Source organism: Citrus sinensis, chromosome 3 (genome assembly GCF_022201045.2).
Source record: "Citrus sinensis cultivar Valencia sweet orange chromosome 3, DVS_A1.0, whole genome shotgun sequence".
NCBI lineage: Eukaryota > Viridiplantae > Streptophyta > Magnoliopsida > Sapindales > Rutaceae > Citrus > Citrus sinensis.
In genome coordinates, this window is record NC_068558.1 from 51,706,782 (window position 1) to 51,733,076 (window position 26,295).

Sequence of the window (26,295 nt, forward strand, 5' to 3'; positions counted from 1 at the left end):
TTAAGTCTTCAACCATCAGAATTATCTTGAGTATGGCTGTCATGAATCATTGGGTACTGAGGCAAATAGACATTAATAATGCCTTCCTTAATGGCTACCTCACTGAAGAAGTTTTTATGCAATAGCTTGAGGGGTTTATAGATGGTTCCAGGCTTGATTATGTCTGTAAGCTGCACAAAGCCCTTTATGGACTTAAATAGTCTCCAAGGGCATGGTTTGATAGACTCAAACTAGCTTTTACAACTCAGTGGGGCTTTACAAATTCTATTTCAGACACTTCACTCTTCTTTAAGAACACACAAGGTCATCTGCTACTTGTCTTGGTGTATGTAGATGATATCATTATTACAAGCTCCAATCCTCAGCTTGTTCAGCAGACCATCACCAACTTCCAGTCTGTTTTTGCACTTAAAGATCTTGGTGCATTGAATTATTTTTTGAGAGTTCAGGTCCTTTACAACAAATCTGGTATTCATCTTTCTCAATCCAAGTATATCATTGATTTGCTTGCCAAGGTGCACATGCAGGATGATACTCCTTGTTCTACTCCTATGCTTTCTGGAGTGGCTTTTACTAAAGCTGATAGTGAACCCTTTTCTGATGTTACTCTGTACAGAAGCACCATAGGTGCTCTTCAGTATGCAACATTGACCAGACCAAAGATTGCTTTCTCTGTCAACAAGCTTAGTCAGTTTCTATCTTCTCCAAATGTCAATCATTGGCAGGCTTATAAAAGGGTTTTACGTTATCTGAAGGGCACTGTTAATCTTGGTTTACAGTTCTACAATCATTGTAGCATATAGATTGATTGTTTCAGTGATGCTGATTGGGCTGGAGACAAAGATGATAGGAGGTCAGTGGCTGGTTATTGTGTCTATATGGGTCCAAATCTAGTGTCTTGGTGCTCTAAGAAATAGGCAGTGGTCTCTCGATCTAGTGCTGAGTCTGAATATCGAGCACTAGCAATGGCAGCAGCTAAAGTCTTGTGGATTTGTTCTCTTCTTGCTGAGATTCGCCTTACTCTTTCCTCCATTCCAATCATATGGTGTGATAATCAAAGTGCAGCTGCTTTAGCCTCTAATCCTAAGTTTCATTCCAGAACAAAACACATTGAATTAGATGTTCATTTTGTTCGAGAGAAAGTTGCTGCTCAATGTCTTAAGGTTCAGTATATTTCTAGCTCAGAACAAACTGCTGATATTCTCACCAAAGCTCTTTCTTATCATCATTTTCTCTACTTACATGACAAGCTCAACCTTACTTCCTCGGTTAAGCTTGAGGGGGGATGTTAAAGATATAGTTGTTGCTGAGTTGGACAGAGCTGACTGATGTGTCAAGATTGAATGTAACTGAATGACATGTGGCAAGAGCTCAATGGCTAAACTAAATCTGAAGTTGTTATTAGTTGTTTTGCAGTTGTTTAATTAGTTAGAATAATTGTATATAAGCTTAGCTAAGTAAGCTTAATTAGTATTGAATATTCTGGTTAATAAAAATCGTGAAGTTTCTTTTTCATTTTCTCTGTTTTTCTTTGTTTCCAAACATCTCATTACGAATTCTAATAGTAAACACATGGTTTTATTATTAAAGTGTACATATATTTGAGAACTAGTTATCTGGACTTGTAGTCTAATGGTATTCATTCTCTCAAGTTCGAGTATTATGGGGTTCTTCCTTGTAATAAGGATAGATTTTTCTCTGAATATAAATAAGAGTAAACTTTCAAACTTAACATTTAAAAGATTTTTTGTACTATACTAGAAGTGTTTGTATCCAGATTCCCTGTAGATTTCGTTTTGTGAATATATGTATATGGTAGATTGTAACAATTTCAGGGGGAAAAAAATACATTAATAATGTTTCTCAAGTAATAACCACTTCTAATTATAAAACTTTAGGGCTTTGTTTATGTGTAACTCTTTCATTCATGAATCATGGTCGACTTGTATTAAACTCGTAAACAACCATAGTTGTCTAAAATTATTTTATTTCAAAAACAAAAACCTGCATGTTAATATTTTGCAAAGCAATTAGGAACCGAGTCAAACAACAAACCTGATCGTGATTATGAAATAATTAACTTACTGTTCACCAGACTACAATACCTTGAACTGTTTGTTTCCCTTATTCTCTGTCTCAATCATCAATATTCACTTGCAGCTAATTGTCGGGTCATTTAAATTTCTGATGCTAAAAGTCCATGAACAGTCAAGAAAGAGCAATATTTTTTTTTTTTGGTTAACGAAAGAAAGGCAAAATTCATAATAATTTTTTTTTTGTTTGCACGTGTGCTAATCAGTTGATCGTAAATGCTGGCAGTGGCTAATTAATGGCAGTATTGGGCGTGCGTCATCCCGAATCTACATAACTACAATCAGAGACTGAATCAATAATACATATTAAATGAAAACACGTGACCAAATTCAAATAAACGTGCTTAATTACACGTGTACTTGTAAATTAAACCAAGGAAAAATATCCACCGTCCACCTGTTTTTTACATCTTTTTCAAAAATACACAATTCCTTCATTTTTTGGCTAGAATCCACCTAAAGTTACATTTTTTTTCACTTTTCCACTTCCGTTTGGAATCCGTTAAGAAAACTAACGGAAACTTAAAAAAATGACCATTTTACCCCCAAAACAAAAATTACAATTTCACTTTAAAAATTATAAAAAATAATCAGATTAAATCTAATAATTTTCCCCATCGGTTAATAAAAAAATTAATTCCACAACCATCAAATACATGTTTTTTTTAAAAATATGTCGGTAATTAGAATGCTAAATTATAACAGTAGTATTAAAAATAGCCCAATCTCACAAACCATCAATTGAATTTAAGATAAGTAAAATTTTATTATTCATTGAGTTATAATCTCTAGTAGTTAAGATTTTTTTTGTACTTCATTAACGTACCAATAATGATATTCATGATTAAATCTTATTATTTTTGGCATTTTTAGAGTGAAATTGTAATTTTTGTTTTGGGGGTAAAATGGTCATTTTTTAAAGTTTCCGTTAGTTTTCTTTACGGATTCCAAACGGAAGTGGAAAAGTGAAAAAAAATGTAACTTTAGGTGGATTCCAGCCAAAAAATGAAGGAATTGTGTATTTTTGAAAAAGGTATAAAAAATAGGTGGACGGTGGATAATTTCCCTTAAACCAATCAACTTCCGTAGAAATATGTAAAATCACTACTTGACCACTCGACCTTTATATATTAAAGCTAGCTTCTCCAAGCATTTGTCAAAGCCACCGAGTTATAAAATTAAAGCACTTGTTCTTTATAGAGTAATGTGTTAACATGTATATGTTTATAATATTAATTTTGATGATAATAAATTTTATATATTTTTAATTAAAAAGGTTGGAGCTTTCATTAATAAACAATTTCTTAAAAGTCGTATAATATTTCTAGTTATGTTCATGAAACCTGGATAATCGTTATATTTAATCAAAAAATCATTCTTTACAAAATTCTGTAAAAATGATGATTCAAGAAAATAACGGTAAATCGTTTACTGCAAACGGTTAATCGATAATTTTCAGGGAGGCATTAATTTTTTATTTTGAACCGATTAGAAAAAAACGGATAAGCCAAATTTGTTTTGGAGTGTTGTAGAATTAAACGGCAAACCGTTTATGTCAAACGGTTAACCGATAATTTTCAGAATGGAGTTACGTGCTAACCTTGAATCGTTTAATTAAAATGGTCAAAGCCAAATTTTGTTTTGCATGTTTCTGGAAATAAACGGCTAACCGTTAACTACAAACGGCTAACCGATAATTTCTAGAATGGAACTACATACTAACCTTGAACCGTTTAGTAAGAATAGTCAAGCCAAACTTGTTTTGTAGGTTTTTGAAAATTAACGACTAACAGATAATTCCAAACAGTTAATCGATTATTTGAAATTCTGCTCAACGGTCACTTAGACTAGTCAAAACGGTTAACCGATAATAACTAACGACGATCCAATTTCGTTCGGAAAGTCAACAACGGCTAGTTTTCAGCTCCAACTATAAAATGACTCAAATAAGGATTGATCAAAGAGTTATCATTGAGCTTGCAATTGAGAATACAACATTCATTGAGTCTTAATTTTGTTCTTGTTTCATTTATTCACACCTTGAGCATGCATTTGTAATCATATATATTGTGTGAGAGAAAAACACATTTTTTATCTTTATTTTGAGTGATCGTAAGTGTTGGGATACACTTTGGTTAAGAGATTGGGGATAATCTCTTACTGTAAAGGTTGATTGACACTTGTGAAGTCAATTGTGAGTGTTCTTGAAGCCTTGGAGGCTTGATTAGTGGAATCCTCAAGCTTGGCGAGTTTGGAGGCGTGGATGTAGGTAAGGTTGGCCAAGCCACGTAAAAATCTTTGTGTTTTAATCTCTCTTCCTTGATGTCTTTACATTTTGATTGGTTTATTTATTATTGTTTAAAATTTGTTTAAAATTTACATTAAGTTTTGTTCAAACATTGCATATATTTTTTCAAACCCAATTCACCCCCTCTTAGGTTGCTTAGATAGTATTTCATAATGGGCAACCACCTTCTTGGTAATGATAATTATGAGTTTCAGGCTATCTAAAGTTGCCCAATTCATATCTAATTCATATGAAGAGAAGTGATGAATCACGTGACAAGTTCTCATTGCGAGAGTCGTGGGTCACACTGTATAGCTCTCTCAAACGAGACCTTGTCATGTGGCTAGTTACTGAGTGATGACACTTATCTGATCAAATCTCCTCCTATGAACATAATAACAAATAATGACATACGGTGCCTTAGCAGATGCCATCAACTATAAGTGTAAAGTCCAAGAGATGAAATTGATGTAGTAGTTTGATGGTACCGCGTGGGAAGTACGCGCCGTACCACGCGTAGGGGAAATACATATTTTGTCCTGCAGGGTATGATAACTTAAGATAGGGTAAAAGCTCGTTTAGTCCCTATATTTTGAAGTTAGTGCCCGTTTAGTCCCTATATTTTTAAAAATACCTCAAACCATCCCTACCATTAAATTATTGACACTTTTGCCATTATCTTTTGTTCCTTTTAACTTATTTTTATCATATTGCCCTATTATAATAATTTTTAGACATTATTAAAAAGAAAAAAATAACCCTATTATAATAATTTTTTTAGACATTATTAAAAAGAAAAAAATAAATTACCAGTTTAACACCAAAAAATAAAATAAAATAAAATAAAATATATTAATTTTTGTGGAACACACTCTTGAGTTAAAATATTAATTTTTCTAAAAAAATTGATAATTTAATTTTTTACGATATTAATTTTTTAGACATACGTGACCTTTCACAAAAATTAATATATACATTTTTTGTTTTTATTTTATTTTTGAGTTTAATTTGATAATTTGATTTTTTTATTAATATCCACAAAAGAAACATTATTGTAAAAATGTAATATTGTAAAAGCAAGTTAAAATAAAAAAAATAATGGCATAAGTGTCAATATTTAGTAGCAGGGACGTTTTGAGGTGTTTTTAAAAATACAGGGACTAAATGGACACTAACTTCATAATATAGGGACTAAACAAGCTTTTACCCCTTAAGATATATGGAGGGTCAGATCTAAAAACTTAATTCATTGGGGCAAAATTATAGTAAAAGTTAATAATTTTTAAAATTGATCTTATTATAAAAATTTCTTTATAAGTTTGTCCCAACTCAAACAAAATTTTCTAAAAGATTAATACGAAAACCAAGAAATTTTTTGTTGAATGGGGTCAATTGCCCATATTAAACTCTATGTAAATCCTCTTGTTTGTTAAAGTAATTTTATAATTTTTAATAAAAACTCTCAATGGGAACCAAACAATTAATTTTTTTTTTTGTAAAAATTCTACTTATAAATACTCTACTTAAATAAGTTATATATATAAAAAAGATATATACCAAACAAAGCCTAAACTTAATGAGTAATAATATAACTACAAACTCTTGTACAATATTTGTTTGTACAAGCTGATGTGGCATGATTTAATTGGTTGGATTAGTATCTCTTAGTACACATGATTTATTTTTATTCAATTAATAAGTTAATACCAAATCAATTTGTATAAAATAAACTTATGTAAAAATTTATAATTGTATCATCACTCAATCTGGATAAGTGATATCATAAACCTTGTCTTTTTGGAGCATTATGGGCTTAGATAATTTTGTCAACCTAGTAGCGTAGACCGCCATCAGATTCCAGAGACCAGAATCAAAGCCGAATGATGATGGACTTAATTGAGACAAAGAGGTTTGGGCTTAGTTAACAGGTGGGCCTTCATTTGTAATTTTAGCCCATTCTATTGTCCAAATAATCTCCGACTTAACTAAATAGATTTTAATATATATTCGTTTATTAAATGAGATCCATCCAATAACTTATTAATTTGTCCTTTTTCTTATGAATAGGGTGTTCAAAAACACGTGTTACCATCATTTTCTACCATGATGCATCGGAAAAGTATTTTTTTTTTGTAAACCTACTAAATACAGTTATAAATCACAAATAAAAGAATACGCGTGAAAACGAATCAAATAAGATGAAGCTGTTGTGCAGGATTAAGATACTACAATTATGCAAAAATTAATTGATGATATTAACATTTCTTAAAAAGGAGGAAGTAATATTATGTTTGTTTTCGATTTTAAAATAACTTATAAAACGTTTCTGGAACAAAGTATTCAAAAAAGGTGGCTTAATTATTGGACGAATTAAACAAGGCAAATAATGCCCGAATCTAGTGTTGGATTATGTATGCCATTGAAGCATAATGAAAATTACATGTATGTATATAAAATTTAGGTTGATGTTCCTTTGGGGCACCGATAATTTAATATTTTATTTTGTTATATCATTGTGATCACCGAATTCTAATAAGTGAAATGACACATAATTCAATATTTAAAAACAACGATATAGTCTAAGGTTGGGTCCCAGTAAACGTCTTTCATAATGTCAGCATTCAAAATAAAAATCAAAATCTAATCAGTGATGATAGACACATTTTAGTATTTTAAAAATATCATATAGTTTATGACGAGTCGAGTATGTGAAGATATCTTATGTAACATCAATATATTAGAAAACGAATAATGAATATATGATGACAAAAATAACTTAGTGCTTAGAAAATGTAGCTTAGTCCTATGGTCGAATCAAATAAGTATGATGTCTAGCTAATGTAATGTCAATATTCAGTAACACATATACATTTGGCAAGTAGATGTCTCATGAATAATGATACACATAATAGTGACCTTACACAACGCATCTACACAAGGAGATGTCCCATGAACATATACATTTGGCAAGTAGATATCTCATGAATAATGATGCACGTAATACTGACATTACAAAACACATCTACACAAAATATTTTCTTTTTCTTTTTCAAACATGTAGGATGCATAACACTCTTCCCAGTCTTCTGGGCAATAAATTGACTTAGATAGTATGAAATGAACTTATTGAAAGTAAACTCGTACAATTTCAGGCCTCATAACAGAGGCGTAATCTAATCAGTGCTCAAGAAATGCCCTCGCTATAAGTATTAGATAGCTGATCAAAAACAGTATTCCAGTTTGAGTGCAATAGAATTGCTGCGTGATATCGTACGATGACAATTCTTTTTATCTGATTTTGAGGCTTCACAAAAGCTCAAAGCACACACTGTTAATTATTATTAAAACACATAATTTTAGCAGCAGTTGAGTTGCATTCTAACCACAAGCAAATACATTATTGTAAAATTAAAGATATATTTTTAAAAACTAATAATGGTAAGTGGAGCCTCTACTTTTATAACCATACGTGCATTTCTATTTCTTTTTTCTTTTTTTTTTTGCCTTTCTTTTAAAAAATATTTTTACAAACTTAGTGATGAATATTCAATAGGATTTATTTATTTTTAATAAAAAAATTGATAACCAACTACTTTTATGTTTCGTTTTATAGCTTCAAAACTCTAAATTAGACATGAAATAAGGAGTTTATAATGTGGTTGTGAAGAGATTATAACAGAAGAAAAAAAAATAAAAATGTGGTTTTATGAGAATAATGAAGCTGTGTCAATATATAGAGTCATTCTTTATTATGAAGAAAAGTTGTTTAAGCACAAACGCATTACCCAAAAGCGGGCGACAATTCAATTTGTGTGTCTTCTTTTAATTTATTAAAAATCAAATCCCTCTTTAATTTTTTTTTTTGAAAACTTAATTTTGAGAAAACACTTTTTTTTTTTTTCAATCTAACCTCAAATGAAAGATAATAAAAGCTTTCTTAAATAAAATGGAAGAAAAGAAACCTAATTAGGGAGATGTGATGATCCTTACTCTAATTTAATACAAAATTGTGATTAACATATAAAAATTTAAAAGATATATAGTGTTAAAATAGTGTGAGAGTATATATGCATATTTTACTTTGCATGATAAGATCACAACTATAACAACTTACCATTTCTGAATGTTTCATATGAACAGGTATAAGCATCATATAAAAGATATAACTATATCTTAACCATCTTTTTCTTGTATTGGCAAGATTTTGATTTGAATCTCGTAACGGACGTTGGACTCTTAATATTGAACTTAGCCCTCCAAAAACAGAATTTTGGCTATGTAGTTAGCGCCCACCCTAAGCTCCCTTAATGCGACAAGCCTAGAGACTAGAATCGAATTACATTTTTTTTTTTTGGGGTCACTTTCCTTTAAGGGTACCGTGCTTGCTTAACCTTAACACGGTTAAAATATGTGATGATGCTGCCGCCTTACTAGCTATGTTAGAGCAGCCATATTATAGAAAGGACGTTGGAGGTATTGATTACAAATAATTTTAGTAAAGGAAGAGTTAAGATTAATTTTGGCTTTATTCTCGTTTTATTTATTTAATTTTCTGAGTACATCCCTGTGTTTGTTTTTCACTTGAAAACATAATTAGTAAGAGGTGTACACACACACACACACACACACATATATATATATATATATATATATATATATATATATATTGGTGTACAAATACAATCACATTACATCATCAAAATATTCTCCTTGGAAAATGACAAAATGATGATGATCAAGTTATAAATTTAATTTCACTCCTCCCCAGTTAGCAATATTTAACTCAAGACTCAAAAAGAGTGACATTAATTATATGGGTGAAATTATACGTACGCAGGAAAAAAAAAAAAAAAAGAAAGAAAGAAGCAAACAAAATTGAAGCAATAAATAAAGTGCCAACCATACAAAACACAAGATGTGGACCACACACATAGCGCAGCAGTGAAATATCATCATAAACAACAAGTGAGGAAAATAATAATGTCATGAACGTAAAATGATGGCAAATACCTATCCCAATCAAATCAATTGAACCCTACTTTAAAAAAAAAAATATATTGAAATCCTTTTTTCTTTTATATATATATATATATATAAATCTCAAGGTCTCCTTCAACTGGACCACATAAGGACCACATGAAAAAACAATAAAATAATGACACTACTATTATTTTAACGTAACCCGTCACCAAAGTCCCAACGTGTATTTAAATTGTGTCAATCAACTGGAACAATTGACTCCACAGACGGTCGATCGGTTTGAAATTAAACTGAAATCGATATATTCTCACTTCTCAGACGTGGGCTGTCTCACGTCCACTTGCGAAAAAATAAATTTTCACTTGTAATTTTTCAGAAATGTATTCGGAAAGTATTTCTCAAACGGATATGGCTCTCTTGGAGTCAATCCGGCATCATCTTCTAGATGATGACTTCGAAGACATAAATTCAATGATGCAACCACTACAAGTAGAAGACGTTAATTCATCAATATTGCAACAGCACCAGCACCAGCACCAGCAGCAGCAGCAGCAGATGCCTCTAGAAAATTTTTCAGAATCGGATTTTGATCTTCTTCAAAATCTTCTCGAGGACGTAAACACAGCCTCATCTTTTGAATCGGATTACTTAAACAATGCACCCTCCGTGTACTCACCAACTTCGAGCTTCGGCAGTGCCGTCTTTGATTTTCCACTACAAGTAACAGGTAATGTTGTTATTAACAATAACAACAACTACCCAATCCCTTCCTATGGCTGCTATGATCATCCCAAAGCCTTAAACGACGCCGTTGACAGCGTGGGTTGGATTTCCTTTGATCATCATCAAGCTGATCAGGATGATCAAGCAATAAGCGAAGCCGCCGCAGCCGCCGCTACCCTTGATATGGTGACTTACCACCAGACGGCGGGGTTGGCAGCACGTGATCGTGATCAGGCGAAGGTGGTGCATTACAGGGGGGTGAGGACGAGGCCATGGGGGAAATATGCGGCTGAGATTAGAGACCCTAAGAAGAACGGGGCACGTGTTTGGCTTGGCACTTATGATACCCCTGAGGGCGCAGCCTTGGCTTATGATAAAGCCGCGTTCGAGATGCGTGGCTCTAAAGCTAAGCTTAATTTTCCTCACTTACTTGGCAGGGTTAATTTTAAGCCGGTTCGTGTCAACACCACCAACACCACTAAGCGTGGCTCACCAGAGTCCGAGCCTGAGCTTTCTCCTACTTCTTCATCTTCTTCCTCTTCTTCGTCTACTTCTTCATCGTCATCTTTGTTAATGTTGCCGGAAGATTCTCCAAAGCCTAAGCGGAGAAATAACAATGGGACAAGCGCGGTGGCTTGAGCCAGAGCCTGAGCATGAGCCGGTCCATCCTATAGAGAGAACAAGTGTAGCAGCAGTAGGCTGTAAGCGCATCGCATGCAACTGAACTGATAGCTTCAGCAGAATAGTTACTCTATAGTTTATTTATGTCCTGCTTTTACTAGTTAGATCAATAACGGACGCTTGCTGTTATGTAACCTTTTTTTTAAATTTATAGAATAAGATTTCACGTTACAGCTAATTACAAATGACATTTTTTGTTCTTTTGTTCTTTTTTTTTAAGGTCACCATTATGCATTATATTCTAAATTAAACCAATATTCTTCTTTGTTCTTGGGAATAGATCAAACTATCGACCAAAGTCTAAACGTTTCCTTGCAAACTGAGTTTTTTTTGGTTCAAAAAGAGATGGGCCATTGGTCAGATTGCAACAGTGTTTGATTTGAAATCTACTTTAATTCAACTTTTTACTACTGTACATTGTTCAATAATTTTATTTGGAGTAACAATCGGTATGGGTTTGTCATTACTAAATATGTACTAAAACAAAATTAACAAATTTGGCCGTAGGTTCGCAACGCGTAGTGATTTTTTAGTTTTTAAAAAACCGACCTTTGTGAATTTTAACAATTATTAAATTCACCTACAACTCACAACATGTTTTTTTATATTCTTACACAAATATTTTAAAAGTACTTTTAATAATATATAAAAATTTAAATTATATAATTCAAACTATAAATTTATAAAAGTAGCTTAAAAATCAGCATAAAATACTTAGTTTTAGATTTTATCAATGTAAATAAGAAACTAAAGTTTCAACATTAAAACAAATACAAAATATATCAATTTAACACAAAATATTTTTACTATAGGCAAAATCATCATCACTAACATCAATGTCTTGCTCCGTCTTTTAATCAATATACAAGTATTGTCAACGATATTAAAAAGTAAATTTCGGACAACTACTGTTAATAATTAATTAAACAAAATAAAAAAACCAATTTTAGTAAGCAATCGTAAGATTCAAGTCATTAAAATAGAACAAATAAAATCAATGAAACTAAGATAAAATACCAGTAATATTAAACTTGAAAATTATGAGATTTCTACTTATTAAAAACTTATTATATTTATCTTAATACACATACACACTGAAAGGAGGAAGCCATGCCGTTGTAGTGAATTACGTTAAGTTAGATTTAGTAATTAGGAAGATTAGGTCATGAGTAATAGCTTTAACTTACATATATTTAGGATTAAATTTTCTAATGTAATTTTTATGATTAAAATTGAAAACATAAATAATTAAAATTTCTAAATACAAACCCACTTGCAATCCACGGCAGTTTAAATTTGAAATACCAAACTTACCTGCAACCCATAAAATTATCGGTAGCGAGAGGGTGGTTTTTGCAGGTTTGCAGGTTCATGAGTAATTTTGCCATCCCTATCCATTGCCAATAAAAGATTGGTATTGTTATAATATATTTACCACCCGTATTGGAGGAACAACCATATTGTTCTAGAATTTCAGGCTTTCTACATCTGACAAAATAGCATACATAAGGCACGAAGGAAAATCATGTGAAGAGGATAAGGATTTAGTGCTGTCTTGATTTTTATACCGACGTTTTAGAAAAAATGTGCTTAGATAAATATCAAATTGTATATTGTTATAAATAGATGCATAACAAAAAATTATTAAAAGATCGGCACTGGATTGAAATTCATATGATAAAATGTGTGATAAGCTTAAAAGTACACACACACACAAATCAGAGTTGCATAAAGAAATATTGTTTAGCTAAATAATTATCAATTAACACTCTCACTTGATGAGGATTATTAAAAAAAATTAATATTATTATTCGCACGTACAAATTAGTTTAATTCAGTAAGATTGTTTGAGAGTGTTACAATAGGTTTGGATTTCAAATCATGCTACTAATAGAATTAACGAGAAATCTTTTGATCATCTAACTAGGCGAGGTTAGACCTTGCAGGTTGGGGCGGCCGTAACGATTGAAAAAAGAAAAAAAAAGTAATTAATAGGAGCCAAAATAGAAAAAATATTAGAAAATGATAAAATGTATAATAAAACTGAGTAGCCGTGGCTAGGAATGGCAATTCAACCCGCACCCGACCCGGACCCGGATGAAACCCGGATTTTCCGGTCCGGGTTCAACCCGTACCGGATTAAATAAAATCCGGATCCGGATGTTATTTTAAAAAGCCGCATGTGTCCGGGTCCGGTTCCGGGTTTAGGTAAACCCGTACATCCGGAACCTAGACCCAGATATATATTAATTTTTAAAACTTATTTTTAATATAAATAGGAAAGCAAAAAACCCAAATGGTGCCCTAGCAGCTCATTACACTTTCCCAGTTGCACAAACATTTCCTCTCTTTTTCCCTCTTCAGCTCATCTTCATCAAATCAAATCATCGTCGCATCACTTGCCCATCTTCGCGGCTATTCAACATCATCATCATCATCAGCCGCCGTCACTTTCAAGAACGATACTCGAAAATATTTTGATGGGAATCTTGTTTTTGGTCATTTTAGTAATAGTGTGTGCGAGTGCGAGTGTGAGTGAGAGAGAGAGAGAGAATGTGGCTTACTCGATGCCACTTATCATGCTTTCATCTTTTTTCATCCAGTGCGAGGTGGTGTGGTAGTGTCTGTCTTTGTTGGCTTTTTGGAAAACTTGTTGCTTTTAATGGCGTATTACTTCTTCTAAATATGCAATCAATGTAAACTTATTTGCATTACCCCTCCAGCTTTCCCATCACCATTAAAAGTGCTTTGGCTGCTCCTTGACTCCTGACTTCCTGCTCGCAACTAAAGCTAGTTCTTTAGCTCTCTTTACTAATGTTTTGAACGAGCCGCCACATTGGGTTGCTGATTCTGGGCAGCCAAACAAAATTGTTGTTTTTGTTAATTAGTTCCCAGATGAAATAATTTTTCTTTGATTTGCTGAAATCCTGGATATGGATTTCTATTTGATTTTTTTAGTCGAATTTAGTTTTTTTTTTTTTTCAATTGGATTCATCAATTCGAGTTGGAAACCCGCAGCCCGGGAACCCGGATTTTTCCGGGTTGAACCCGTACCGGACCCGGAGTGGAAAAATGCGGGTTTATTTCCGGGTTCGGTACAGAAAATATTTGTCCGGGTCCAAATCCGAAATGGTTAAACCCGGACCCGGACTCGGATTTTGCCATCCCTAGCCGTGGCCCCTTAGGGCGCTCATCAAGCTCCGCCCTTTGTTGCCCAATCTTTACTTACAACTTAGGGGAGACTTATTTGAGAGCGTGGATATACAATTTGATGATATTACTATTTCTCTTTTCCTGATAGCTAGGATAGGGATACTCCTTGCTTACTCGACGACTCTTTAGGCTTTAAAGCCTTCATTTTATTTTTTTTTGAAAGGAGATTTGGTTAAAATTTATCAATTCTTTGTGTTTTTTTATGGATGATTCATGAGGTATGGGTTTTCGAATCTCACACATATAGGTGGAAAGGAATTTAGTTTTAATTGATACTATGCTTAATAAAGAATAAGGTTATTTTAAGTGATAATGCTACCAATGGCCTTTAATTAAGAACTTTAAGGGAAAAAACAAGGGATCGAGATTCTCTATTGATCTGATCATATCCTGGGCAAATAAATCAATTGCTGATTTGTAGTTATTAAATAAAAAAAGTTAAATTTTACCCATACACTGCTACTAAAAGACACGTGGCTTAAAAAGCTCAGAAGAGATCAGATGAGGAGAGGATCATTTTCCAAAAAAAAAAAAGTTAGAAAGATGATCTCCATTTAGTTTCCAAACAGAGCATTGGCTTGAAGTTTTCGATGGCCTTGTAATGATTTATGAATACTTTTTGAAGCTCTCAACAAGGCTTCAATCTTAAGGATCTCTCGTAACAATGTCAAATGGTGGTTGTATGATCACTCCTCTCGTACAGTTCGAACATTTCTTTTGTACGTATCTAAGAAAACTCCAAAAATGAAGCAAAACAAGAACAATAAAATAAAAATAAAGATACCATGAGTATTGTGTGCTACTGCTAAGTGCTAACGGGAAACAGAAGGCATTGCTTGCTTATAATGAAAGGTGATAATAATGATAAAAGGATATATAGCAATTTGTTTTCAGGAATCTTGGAACATCCAGGTGATGTACATAACAAAAAACATGCAATAAGTTTATCAATCGATTCGATTCTCATTAGAAAACAGAAAGAGAGAGAGAGAGACTAATAATACAACATGTTGCCCGTGATTCAATTCCCCAACAAAAGTAGGTGACACTTAAATAATATGGATGTCAATTTATTTTGCCATATAAGGCAAGTTTATATATATTTTTTGATATATAGATAAATACGGATGTAGAAAATCAAAGAAAACAAGAACTTATTGACATGTGTGATTTAAGGACCACTAATGGGGCCATATACATCGGACCACAAAGGATAATGATTGTTTAATTAATTAATACCGTCATTAATCCCTCCTCAATCACCTGGGCTATCATATTAAATTTTGTTCTTTAAGTGTACGTCGTTCTCTGCCACAGACATGAACAGCCACTCAAATTCTATCAATTCAGAACTTTAACTAATGTTTTCCCAGAAAAAAACAAAAATAAAATTAAAATTAAGGCTCCCACCATTTGATTAACAAGCCCCTTTTTTGTTTCAATTAAGGGTAAAATTATAATATAGATAAACTAGTAACATGAAGAGAGTGCATTATCACGTATTCCAATACAATTCAAGTTTAATTTATTCATCAGAATTCTTACTCAGATTGCCATTTTAAAAAATGAGTGCTCCCGAATGTATATATCTTAATTAATCATGAAAAAACATACAAACACTTGACAATTAAATAATTAAAGGTGTATAATCGAGAGTACTCTAGGCTTTCTTAATATTTTAATAATGAAAATTGCGTGTATCTAACAAAAGATAGTAGACATCAAAAACACTCAAGACTTTCTCATTGTCTCTCGAACAAAAGTTGTGTTTGATTGTGTTTTGTGTGAAACACATTTGTTGACGTCGATCACCTTTAATCGATATAATGGCAGAATATTCATTGCAATAAAATGGAACATGAAATATATATGTCTTGACGCAGAGACGAAAGAAAGAAAAAGAAAAAGCTCTTAAAGGACAAGTAATATGACAAATGGCATACTTATCGAAATATAATTGAAATCGTTTGATGTTGATTGAAAGCAACACTTATCTAGAAATTGAAAATAATAGCATGTTTATGTCCGTTAAGAGACTCTGAGTAATAATATAACCACAAAATTTCTCGTATAAATTATTTTTTATTATATAAATTGATGTGCTATATTATGGTTTCTTGAATGAAAATATTATATGGTCCACCTAATTTATTTTATTATTTCATATTTTTATTATGTCAATCATGTTATATCACACTAGTTTGTACAAAAATATGTGATTATAATATTACTCTTAAGAAAATAACAATGATTTTTCTGTGGAAGAAAACTTTAAATTGTAATTTTTTTAGAAAAAATGAAAATTTCAAAATGAGTGGCCAGTACAGAATTATATATCACAAACTTTACATTATATTTCAATTTTATAAAGGCTGACGTTAAGTTACGTGCACGTAACTTACGTTCCCCTCATAAGTACTGTAACTATAAAAATAACGTAAGTTACGGGCACTTAACTTAGCCCCTCCTTTTATAAAAGCTTTTTGGTCAAAAGAGGCTTGGCACGACAAAATTTTGATGCATCACGTCTTCGAGACAGGAATATCTTGATACTTTTTAACGATCCACGTAAAATGCCTCGTGTCACGAGGTGGTTAAATGATTACAGGGAGTAGGGACCCACGGCCATGCGATGGGACTTAAGTGAATGGTTGAAACCATGGCTTTGGTTTAAATTTATGAAAAATCGTTGGAAAATCAATTTATATTAAGAGTTTGTATTTTTCGTAATTTGTATATATGCAAGGACTTTAGGAATTAAACAATTACAAATTCAGATCGGCCAAAGATATGACGATGACACTGCGCCGGGGTTGTTAAAAAGGTTGGAGGAATTATAAAATAATCTAATGTAAAACGATAAATTATAAGTTTTGTTTTATTTGTTGTTTTTCCCTTCAATGTTTTCTAGATAATACATGATGAGCAAATCTGATGGTAACCAATTTTTCAGGATTATTAGTCGTTTAGTTTACTTAAAACATGTATTGTACATGAGCAAACGCCGTAGACATATTAACAACATAGAGATAAACAACTTTAAAATATTGTCGATTGATAGGGATCGCATAATGTGGAATCCAATAATTAAAGATGTAAAAAAGTGTCATTACAAATACCAATTTCCAAAGTTATATATCACTCACATAGATTCAGATTATAATATCATTGAAAAAGTGCGAAACCCCCCCCCAAAAAAAAAGAAACTATAATTAGTTGATTAACTAATTAGGCATTGGCCATGCATGCAGAACACGTGATTGAGCTACCCTCCTGCCATGCAGATGCAGCCGCCTAAGTCCATAGAAACAATATTAATTGGAGAAAAAGAGTAATAACAATAATTAAGTTTTAGAAGTAAATGACGGCGACTCGTGGGACTCATGACTCGTAGTCAGATGAGAGGGGTACAAATCATATATGTATATATATGTGTGTGTGTGTGTGTGTGTGTGTGTGTATAATGCTTAATGGCTAGGGTATTGGCGATGTGATGTCTGAAGTGAGAAGGCGGCAGTGCCCGTGGTCTGAAACCCTAACAAGAAAAGGAAATATTAGCGTACGGCGCTTTCAAAGACCAATACGAACGGCTAGCTGCAAGCTCTTGATTTTTCTCGTTTTATCTTTTATGTGCCTCTCACGTAGTATAAAATAATAATAATAATTTATCAATTAAACCAACTACCAATATTAAACGCACTCTTCTCTTAAGCGTAGAACTTGAACTTTGCAACGATGTTTATGAGTGAATTAATCTGATCATCCTCAACCTCCTTCATTCGTCGACGTTTGTGAGGTGTGGAATCGGCAAACTTGACGGGGTGAATTAATTGAGCGAAAGGCGGATTGGAATGAAAGTTAATTAATGACATGGTTATTGAATCAATTATGAATGAATCCGACAGAGATTTGAAACTGACTGACAGCTGGCTTAATTTGTTAGCTATGAAATTTACGTGTGATGTATGCTGTCGTTGTCCAGTTAGGACAATAATTAGTATTTATATCTTATCATCCAGAAAACCAATACCTTTTAACTCAAATCTTTGGACTATTCTCTCTTTTTAAATCAGTTTTATTTGATTTGATAAGATTCTTCGGTATGGGCAAATCATATCGTCATTGCCCATTACTAATTAGGTCATAGATATTATTAACTCCTTATGTATTATGACAGTACAAAGTGCATATACATGCACACATCCTTGAGCTTTTAAATTGATTCAAGGCCTTAATTCTTGGGTTTTCCTTCTTTTTCGTTCTTTTTATACAAAATTTGGACGGATGGATTATTTGGAGTCAAGTAGAATTAAATTTAATTTGCTGGTTATGTATTTAACTTGTGAATTACATATACGTATAGCTTTCTTGATTCAGTAGATCTATAGTATTCAATGTAATTGATGATCAACTTAATTAATTACGGTATGTGTATAACAATAACAGTAGTAGTTAATAAATTAATTTCACACGTGAAAGCATTATAATCATATAAAGAACTTTAGCACATGGGCCATGGCAACGTCTGAAAGCTGTAAATAGCGCGTATCGAGCGATCGAAATCGAATCTTAGAAAATTGAAAAACAAAACGAGAGTGAATGAAGAGGCAACGCTGCAACTTGCCCAATAATTCAGCCGAAAAGTGGAAATTAATAATTATAGTATTTTGCCCTCGCTTTAATTTGGTAATATTACCTGGGTATCCTTATCAGGAAAGTATATTTTATATAATAATAATAATAATAGTAGTAGTAATAATAAGAAGAAGAAGAAGAAGGCTATCAGTTTGTTTCATTGCCATTTATTATCAAGTCTAAAGCGTATAAAAAATATTGAGTAATGATACAGCTACAAACTCTTGTACAAACTTATTTTGTACAAACTGATGTGGCATGATAAGATTGGTTAAATTAAATATCACTTGGCCCACATGATTTGTTTTTATTAATTTATATTTTCATTCAACCAATGAATTAATGCCACGTCAGTTTGTACCTAACAAATCAAATTTTGACAATGAGATCTCGTGTATACTGATATAACAATCCATAGTTTGATACCAATAACAATAATATAATACCGGTAAAATAAATTATGGGTCTAGAAAAAAATTTTAGTAGGAAGATCAATCTGTTCAGAAAATTATAACATATGTATTACTACTCAAAAAAATACTAAGAAGAAGAAGAAGAAAGATGGAAGAACCAAGAGATGGAGAAATGAGAAAGGAAACCAACCCCTTTTCTCCTTCTTACTTGAGTTATTTCCCACTTTCTTCCCTCATATTTTTCAAATACTCACGTACTCCCCAAAAAAAAAAAAGAATAAAATATTACTAAACAAGTTTTTAGAGTTAAATTTCTTTCAATAAAATTGTCGCAATACATTAAATATCTAGTAACTCTAAAAAAATCAATTTAAAAAATAAAATATCATTTTAATAATTTTTAAAGGCTTATTCTATTGAGTTGAAATAATGTTTGAGTTTGTTTTCATTATTAATATTTAATGGATTGTTAAAATTTTTATTGAAAGGAGTTTAATATTAAAATTATTTAGTTATATTTTATTCTTTTTTTTGGAATATGTTTTCAGAAGTACAATAGAAAAAAAAAAGTTATAAAAGTTCTGCTTCATATGTAGTCTTCAAATATGAGGGGTGGAAGTAGGTAATACTAACTCCAATAAGGAGGAGGTTACCCATTGAGAAATAGGCTAGCATAAGTTTCCATAGAGACTGTGATTGGAAATGAATCTTGGTTTTTTTCTTTTTACTGTAATACCCATACAACAATTTTTTCAGGGATATAAATGAAAAGAAAAAGTATGATAATTTATCAAATTAACTTTAAAAGTAACATAAAAACTTATAAAAATATTTTTATTACTACTTTACTTTTAGGATTAATTGGTAAATTAGTTTTTTATAAAATAATTATTAGTAAGTTTGTTGCACAATACAAAAAATACTACTATACTAGTTCCTTCACATTAATATTTATTTGCTAATTTACTAACAAAAAAAATTAGTGGTCCATTTACTAATTCACTTTTTTTAAAAGATAAATTAATTATTGCAAGAGTATTGTTATAAAAATTAAAAAATAAGGATAAGAATGTAAAATATTAAATTACAAGAGTGTTTTGAAGTATTTTTTAAAATATAAGAACTAAATAAATATTTACGTCAAAATATAAAGACGAAATAAGCATTTATCTTTCATTTAAGGAAGAGTTGTGTGTGGGCTTGAATCTCAGACCTAATTAATAAGAGCAAATTATGAACCATTTTAGTATAGTCCCTCGTGGTGGTAAATGATTAGTTGCAATAAATAAAATCTAAGTTTTTAAATTGAATGAATAATTACGTGTACTCGATCACATCAATTGCTGCCCTTGTCTTTAAATGTTCCCCATGCTCGAGTTATGCTCGAGTTCTATGTACGTTGTCTCAATAATGTTATACATAAATAAGGGTTTCGTAAGGAGCGAATGCAGAAATGGACCACCAACAAACCACATCCAAAAGCATAAATATAGACAACAAATTGACGAAGCCGTTTAGATCGTTAATGAATCCAGGAATGAAATGTTTGACAGTGCAAAGACAAAAGATATAAATTTCATCATCAAACACGTGAACAGTCACGTGCATCGCAAAATTTGCAGACTACTTTGAAAAAAAAAAAAACGTATGAATAGCACCAATGATTATAGCCACTACTAGGAGTGGATTTAGTCGAGCGTCTCGTTACCGTTGATGTGGAAACAGCACCATTTCCAAAAACGCCAGCTTATTATTACCAATTTGAATCGACAAAATGATGATAAAAGTGACAATAATTCTATAAGCCAGAGCATCATTTTCGAAAATGAGACACTTATACTCGCCGTTAAAACATCAAGCAAGATTCACCAAGATCTGGCATTGAAAGTGGCAAAGTCACAACACAAATCGCACGCACGTTTATTTAGTGGTTAAATTGTGTCTGTATGTTTGTGTGTGTGTGTGCGTGTGTGTGTTTTTTCTTTTTTTTTTTCTTCCTTGGGTTGTGTGAAAACGTTACTGATAGGCACCCATCAACCATAAGCAAAGGCTCACGTGGTTCGAGTAGAACACACAAGATGACTTTACATTACCGCTTTGGATGCTCGATTTATCATATTTCGCCAATTTAGAATATTGTCCTTGTCTGATGACTTTGTGTATGATGCTAAAACATTTCTTGTCTTAATTGGATGTTGACTGTTCACAGTTTCTATTGATGGGAGACCTAGAAACAGGTCTGAATTATATATATGCTAGCAAAGCTATAATGAGTAAATCCATCGATGATGAAGACAAGTCCAAATTCCCATTTTTCAAAGTTAATTTCAGCACGTAGCATGTCTAGGTCATTTCAGTAGCGTATGTGTGTGTATATATATATATAATTATTTAAATATATATATTTCTTAGAAAAACCATAATTATTTATTCAAGGGAATCCTTCATTTTTTATTGTTGTTATTATTATTATTAATTGTTATTTACTTTTGTACGTCTATTGGTTGAGTTAGAACACTGTATGGAGAATGAAGCAAAATTATTTCCAATTAAAAGAAGAATGTAGATTGCCTCTTGATGGAACCAAAATCTATTAACGCCCGTTGGTGGGAAGTTTTGTATTGATGATGAATGTAAACGGTTAACGGTTAATAATACATGCAGCCACTTCATTGGGATTTGGGAAGGCTTGAACTGGTAATAAGTAAACTGAAAAAAACGTCACAATTAAATTATGATGAATTCAAATGTATTGCAGGGACGGTTTGAATTGATGATTTCATTTATGATGTAGCGGCCTCGCAAAATGCATGATGATTGTGCAGTTTCATTAATTTCTAACATCAATCAGTTAATGAGCTAATAAATTGCTTGATTAATTTGTGCAAAGTGCAGGCTCAATCAAATGCCACCAGCTTAAAAACAAAAGATTAAAAGAAAAATATGCCACCAGCTTTCACGTTTGGTTACATATGCATTAACAGAAATTTATTTCTTCTAGTTGAATCTATATATTGATTCACTTTATTTTTTTTATTGTATTTTGTGTGGCTAGAATTAGATTTTTAAAGTGTATAGGCAACAAAGTTATTTATTAGTAGGGGTGTTCGCGGATCGAATTTTACGGATTAGACATCAATCCATATCTGATCCATGATTTTGCGGATTGTAAATTTTCAATCAAATCCAATCCAGATTGACGAATTCAATCCAAATCCAATCCATACATTTGCAAATCGGATGCGGATTTGACCCAATTCATATCCAATCTACCATTTTGCGGATTAACAATTTGTAATTATGCTCATTCTACGAACTAATTAGATAAAAAAATCTAATATAAAATAATTTTACTACCAATCAAATTCAAAATTGAATAAGATTTAAATAAATTAAGTGTTTAAATAAAATTAGAATAATACATTCAAAATCTCAAAATATAACACAATGAAAAGAAAAAATCTCATCTATTGAAATCAATACATGAAAATTAACTAAAATTAATTGTTTAAAAAGTTATATTTGTTTATTTAATTATTTAATTATGTTTATTATATATTATTATTGGATAAGATATGTATAGTGTTAAAATAACTACATGTTAACTTATTTATTTATTAGTAAGTAGTACGCCACATTTACAAGTTTTATTTTTTAATTAAATAAATAAATTTTTTTTGGCAGATTTGCAGATTTTTACGGATTTACAGAAGCAAATCCATATCCAATCCATCGACTGCAGATTTTCAAATTTTCAATCTAATCCACCAATCCACAGATCGAATTTTTGCGGATTAGACAAATTGAGCGGATTAGATTGGATTCTAAACACCCCTACTTATTAGTGAGATGCTAATGCAAATAACCAAAATATTATGTATTCATATAATTTGCTATCTAATTTTTATATAAGGTAAATGCCACCAGCTTAAAAACAAAAGATTAAAAGAAAAATATCCCAATAGCTTTCATGTTTGGCTACATATGCATTAACAAAAAATTATTTCTTCTAGTTGAATCTATATATTGATTCACTTGATTTTTTTATTGTATTTTGTGTGGCTAGAATTAGATTTTTGAAGCGTATAGGCAATAAAGTCACTTATCAGTGAGATGCTAATGCAAATAACCAAAATATTATGTATTCATATAATTTGCTATCTAATTTTTTATATACGGTAAATGTTCATTTAGTCCCAATATTTTGAAGTTAATATCTCAAAACATCCCTATATTAAATTATTAACAACCCTATCATTACTTTTTGTTGGCTTGCTTTTATAATATAACCTCTTACGATAATTTTTTTTACCTTTTTAAAAAGAAAAAAATTAAATTACTAATTTAATCCTAAAAAATAAAATAAAAACAAAAGAATATATATTAATTAATATTTTTGTTTTCATTATTAAATTACCAATTGGTAATTTAATCTTTTTTCTTCCTAATAATGTAAAAAAAAAACATAATTTTCAGAGAGCAATATTGTAAAAGTAAGCTAAAAGGAATAAAAAGTAACAATAGATGCGTCAATAATTTAACGATAAAGATGTTTTGAGATATTTTTAAAAATATAATGACTAAATAAACACTAATTTCATAATATAAAGACTAAACTAGTTTTAACCCTGCCTGAGGATCTACTTGGGCTATCTTCCCCAAACGGCCCCAAGAAAATATTCATCATTGATATTGTCTTTTTCTACTACTTTCTCCTTCCTCCGGATATCTTTTCCTTCATAGATTTTTCGTTTTGTGTGTGTGTGTGTGTGAAGGGATAAAATCCGTGCATTGTAGTTAGGATACAAACACCGACAGGAGAAGGGCCGCCGTTTGCACATTGCGGGTGCAAGGACAAAATAAAAAAAGATAAAAATCCCACTAATGGGAAAAAGTGGGAATTTTTTCTTTTCTTTTTCTCTATTTTTTCCTTTAAAGTAAGCATATAGAAAATACTTGTAAGTGGGTTATGGTTGTGCATCTCATAAACAAATGAATATAATAAAGAATCAAGATCCGCGAGTGTCTGCATGATTTGTTGATAACTACACTAGATTACTTTTCAGTAAAAAAATAAATCGAGTATTAATTATGAAAATTTTAAATTCATCCTCCCCTCTAAATACTTATATATGGCATTGAATTTGAAGTTCAATGCTTCTAGAATACCAAAGATTTTTCCTCCACAAATTATGGACCGACAGAGAAAATATTACGCAATTGCAAAATTGTCCAATCAAATCACGCTACATTGTAGCCGTCAAATTTTTTTTTTTTCAAGTGTATAATTAGTCCATTTTAGTCCATTTCAAAATATATTTGAGTATCAAAAATTTATTAGACTCGTATAAATCGTAAATAACGTGGTGCACTTATCCCACCCACGGCCCAGCTAATACTTTCTCCGGTAACCAAGCTTTCAACATCAAGTCAGTTACTCGTTAGATCTTTTTGGAATGAATAGCTGTTTAAAAAGAAAAAGAAAAAAGAAAAAAGAAAAAAAAAAGGGGGGGTATTTACCGGGACCGTCCTACTTAAATTTATAATTCTTGATTGACGTTGACAACCTATAACTTATAGCTTGCGGCCTGGAAAACGATGCTACCAATCGAACGATCACACTATCGCATCATTTCATGCAAAGTTAGTTGCTCAAGGTGATGTGAAATATATGCTAGCTGGTGATATGAGGGCGTGGCAAAAACTTATGTGTTGCTAAGATATTAAATCGTTAATGTGTGAGTGGTTGAGCGTCGCCTTTTCCCCTATTTTATATATATATATATATATATATATATATATATATATATATATATATATATATATATATATATATATATATATTTATAACCATATGATTAAAATAATAAATAATAAAGATCACATTATAATTTTGATTGTGTGATTATAAAACAACTCTAATATGACCAAATCCAATATATAAAGAGACAATCAGACAAGAGTATTTTTCATATTTTTGTGTAAACTTATTAAATAAGACTAAGGACCCACGACCGCCCATTTAAAAAGAAAAAAATAAAAAATAAAATAAAATAAGATCACGTTTTTTGTTTGCCACTCTTCAATATCTTACTAGTTAATTATTATAAAAAAAGTGATTGGCTTGCTACCGTTGAATGTCTAACTAATAAATCAACTTGGCTTATTCTCCTCTTGGACCCATGGGTTTCATTGGCGACACTTAAATTTGATGATTTGATCGATGAATTACCATATTTTTCATATCTTTTGCAATGATGGCTGATTTTGTAACAAACGGGGTTGCTCTTAGTATGTTTTTATTTTTGGATGAATGCTTACTAAAGTGGTGTAGTTTTATTGAATTAAATTGAAAATGTAGCAGCAAAACACAGAAAATGGAGTAATCATATTTTAAAGCCAAACAAAATTCACAAGAACTAGTTAATTGATAACTAGACAGTCTAAAAATATTCTCATACAAAAGAGAAGCAACGTCAAGGGTTGCTCTTGGTATACATCTTCATGAAATTAATTAAAAAAAGAAAAGAAAAGAAAAAGTAAATGGTTATGCACTATGACATCTTTTATTTTGATTTCTTCTAAATGGTCAAGTGAATTTTGCCGCATTTTGAGCTTAATCATTAAAGGGTGATTTCCTCTTTTTTTGGTTTCTTTTGGTAATGGATGGACTTAGTGGAATCAACTTTTCCTCTTTTTATCTGAAGCGGAAAAAAAGAAAAAAAAAAAAACTGTTTTTTTTCTGTTCTCCCCTCCCCCCCCCCAAAACCCAAAAAAAAAAGATCATCTCTGTTAAATAACTTTATTTTTAACGACCCAATTTTTTTAATCATTTCTATCTTAAACTGTCGCCTCTAAGTTTTCTTTAATAGCAAAAAACCCATAGCCGTTATACAGACAATATATAAAGGGGATCACAAAAATTAATAAAGAAGAAAGGACAACAAAAATTAAAAAAAAAAAGAAGACAAAATTCATCAAAAAAAAGTCCAATTGACATATTGCCACTTGACAAACTAAAATTATACGCTAGATATTTATTAATGAAATCAATTGACATTTTATTTTTGAATACTGTTATACATAATTGTTACTGATATTATATCAGATATTTTAATTATTATTTACAAAAAGATTATACAATTGGGACCTTCGTCGTGTCATGTACTCCTCTGAAGCGCGGCCCAGATTCTTTAAACACTCCCTAATATTCGAGAGGTATCCACTTCACTCTCATTTTGTGAGGAAAAGACTGACTCCACTCAATTAT

The 26,295-nt window shown here is 31.4% G+C and overlaps 1 protein-coding gene across 1 annotated transcript; it reads left to right on the top strand.

Annotated features, from left to right (window-relative positions):
* The first annotated feature begins 9,597 nt into the window (after positions 1-9,597).
* Positions 9,598-10,964, top strand: LOC102629603 (ethylene-responsive transcription factor 2-like). The gene has a single exon (XM_006464371.3). It carries the CDS (start codon positions 9,739-9,741, stop codon positions 10,720-10,722), a length of 984 nt encoding a protein of 327 aa, XP_006464434.3. The 5' UTR covers positions 9,598-9,738; the 3' UTR covers positions 10,723-10,964.
* The last annotated feature ends 15,331 nt before the right edge of the window (positions 10,965-26,295 follow it).

Coding starts and splice junctions, on each gene's coding strand:
- LOC102629603 (XM_006464371.3), top strand. CDS start 9,739: ATGTATTCGGAAAGTATTTCTCAAACGGATATGGCTCTCTTGGAGTCA.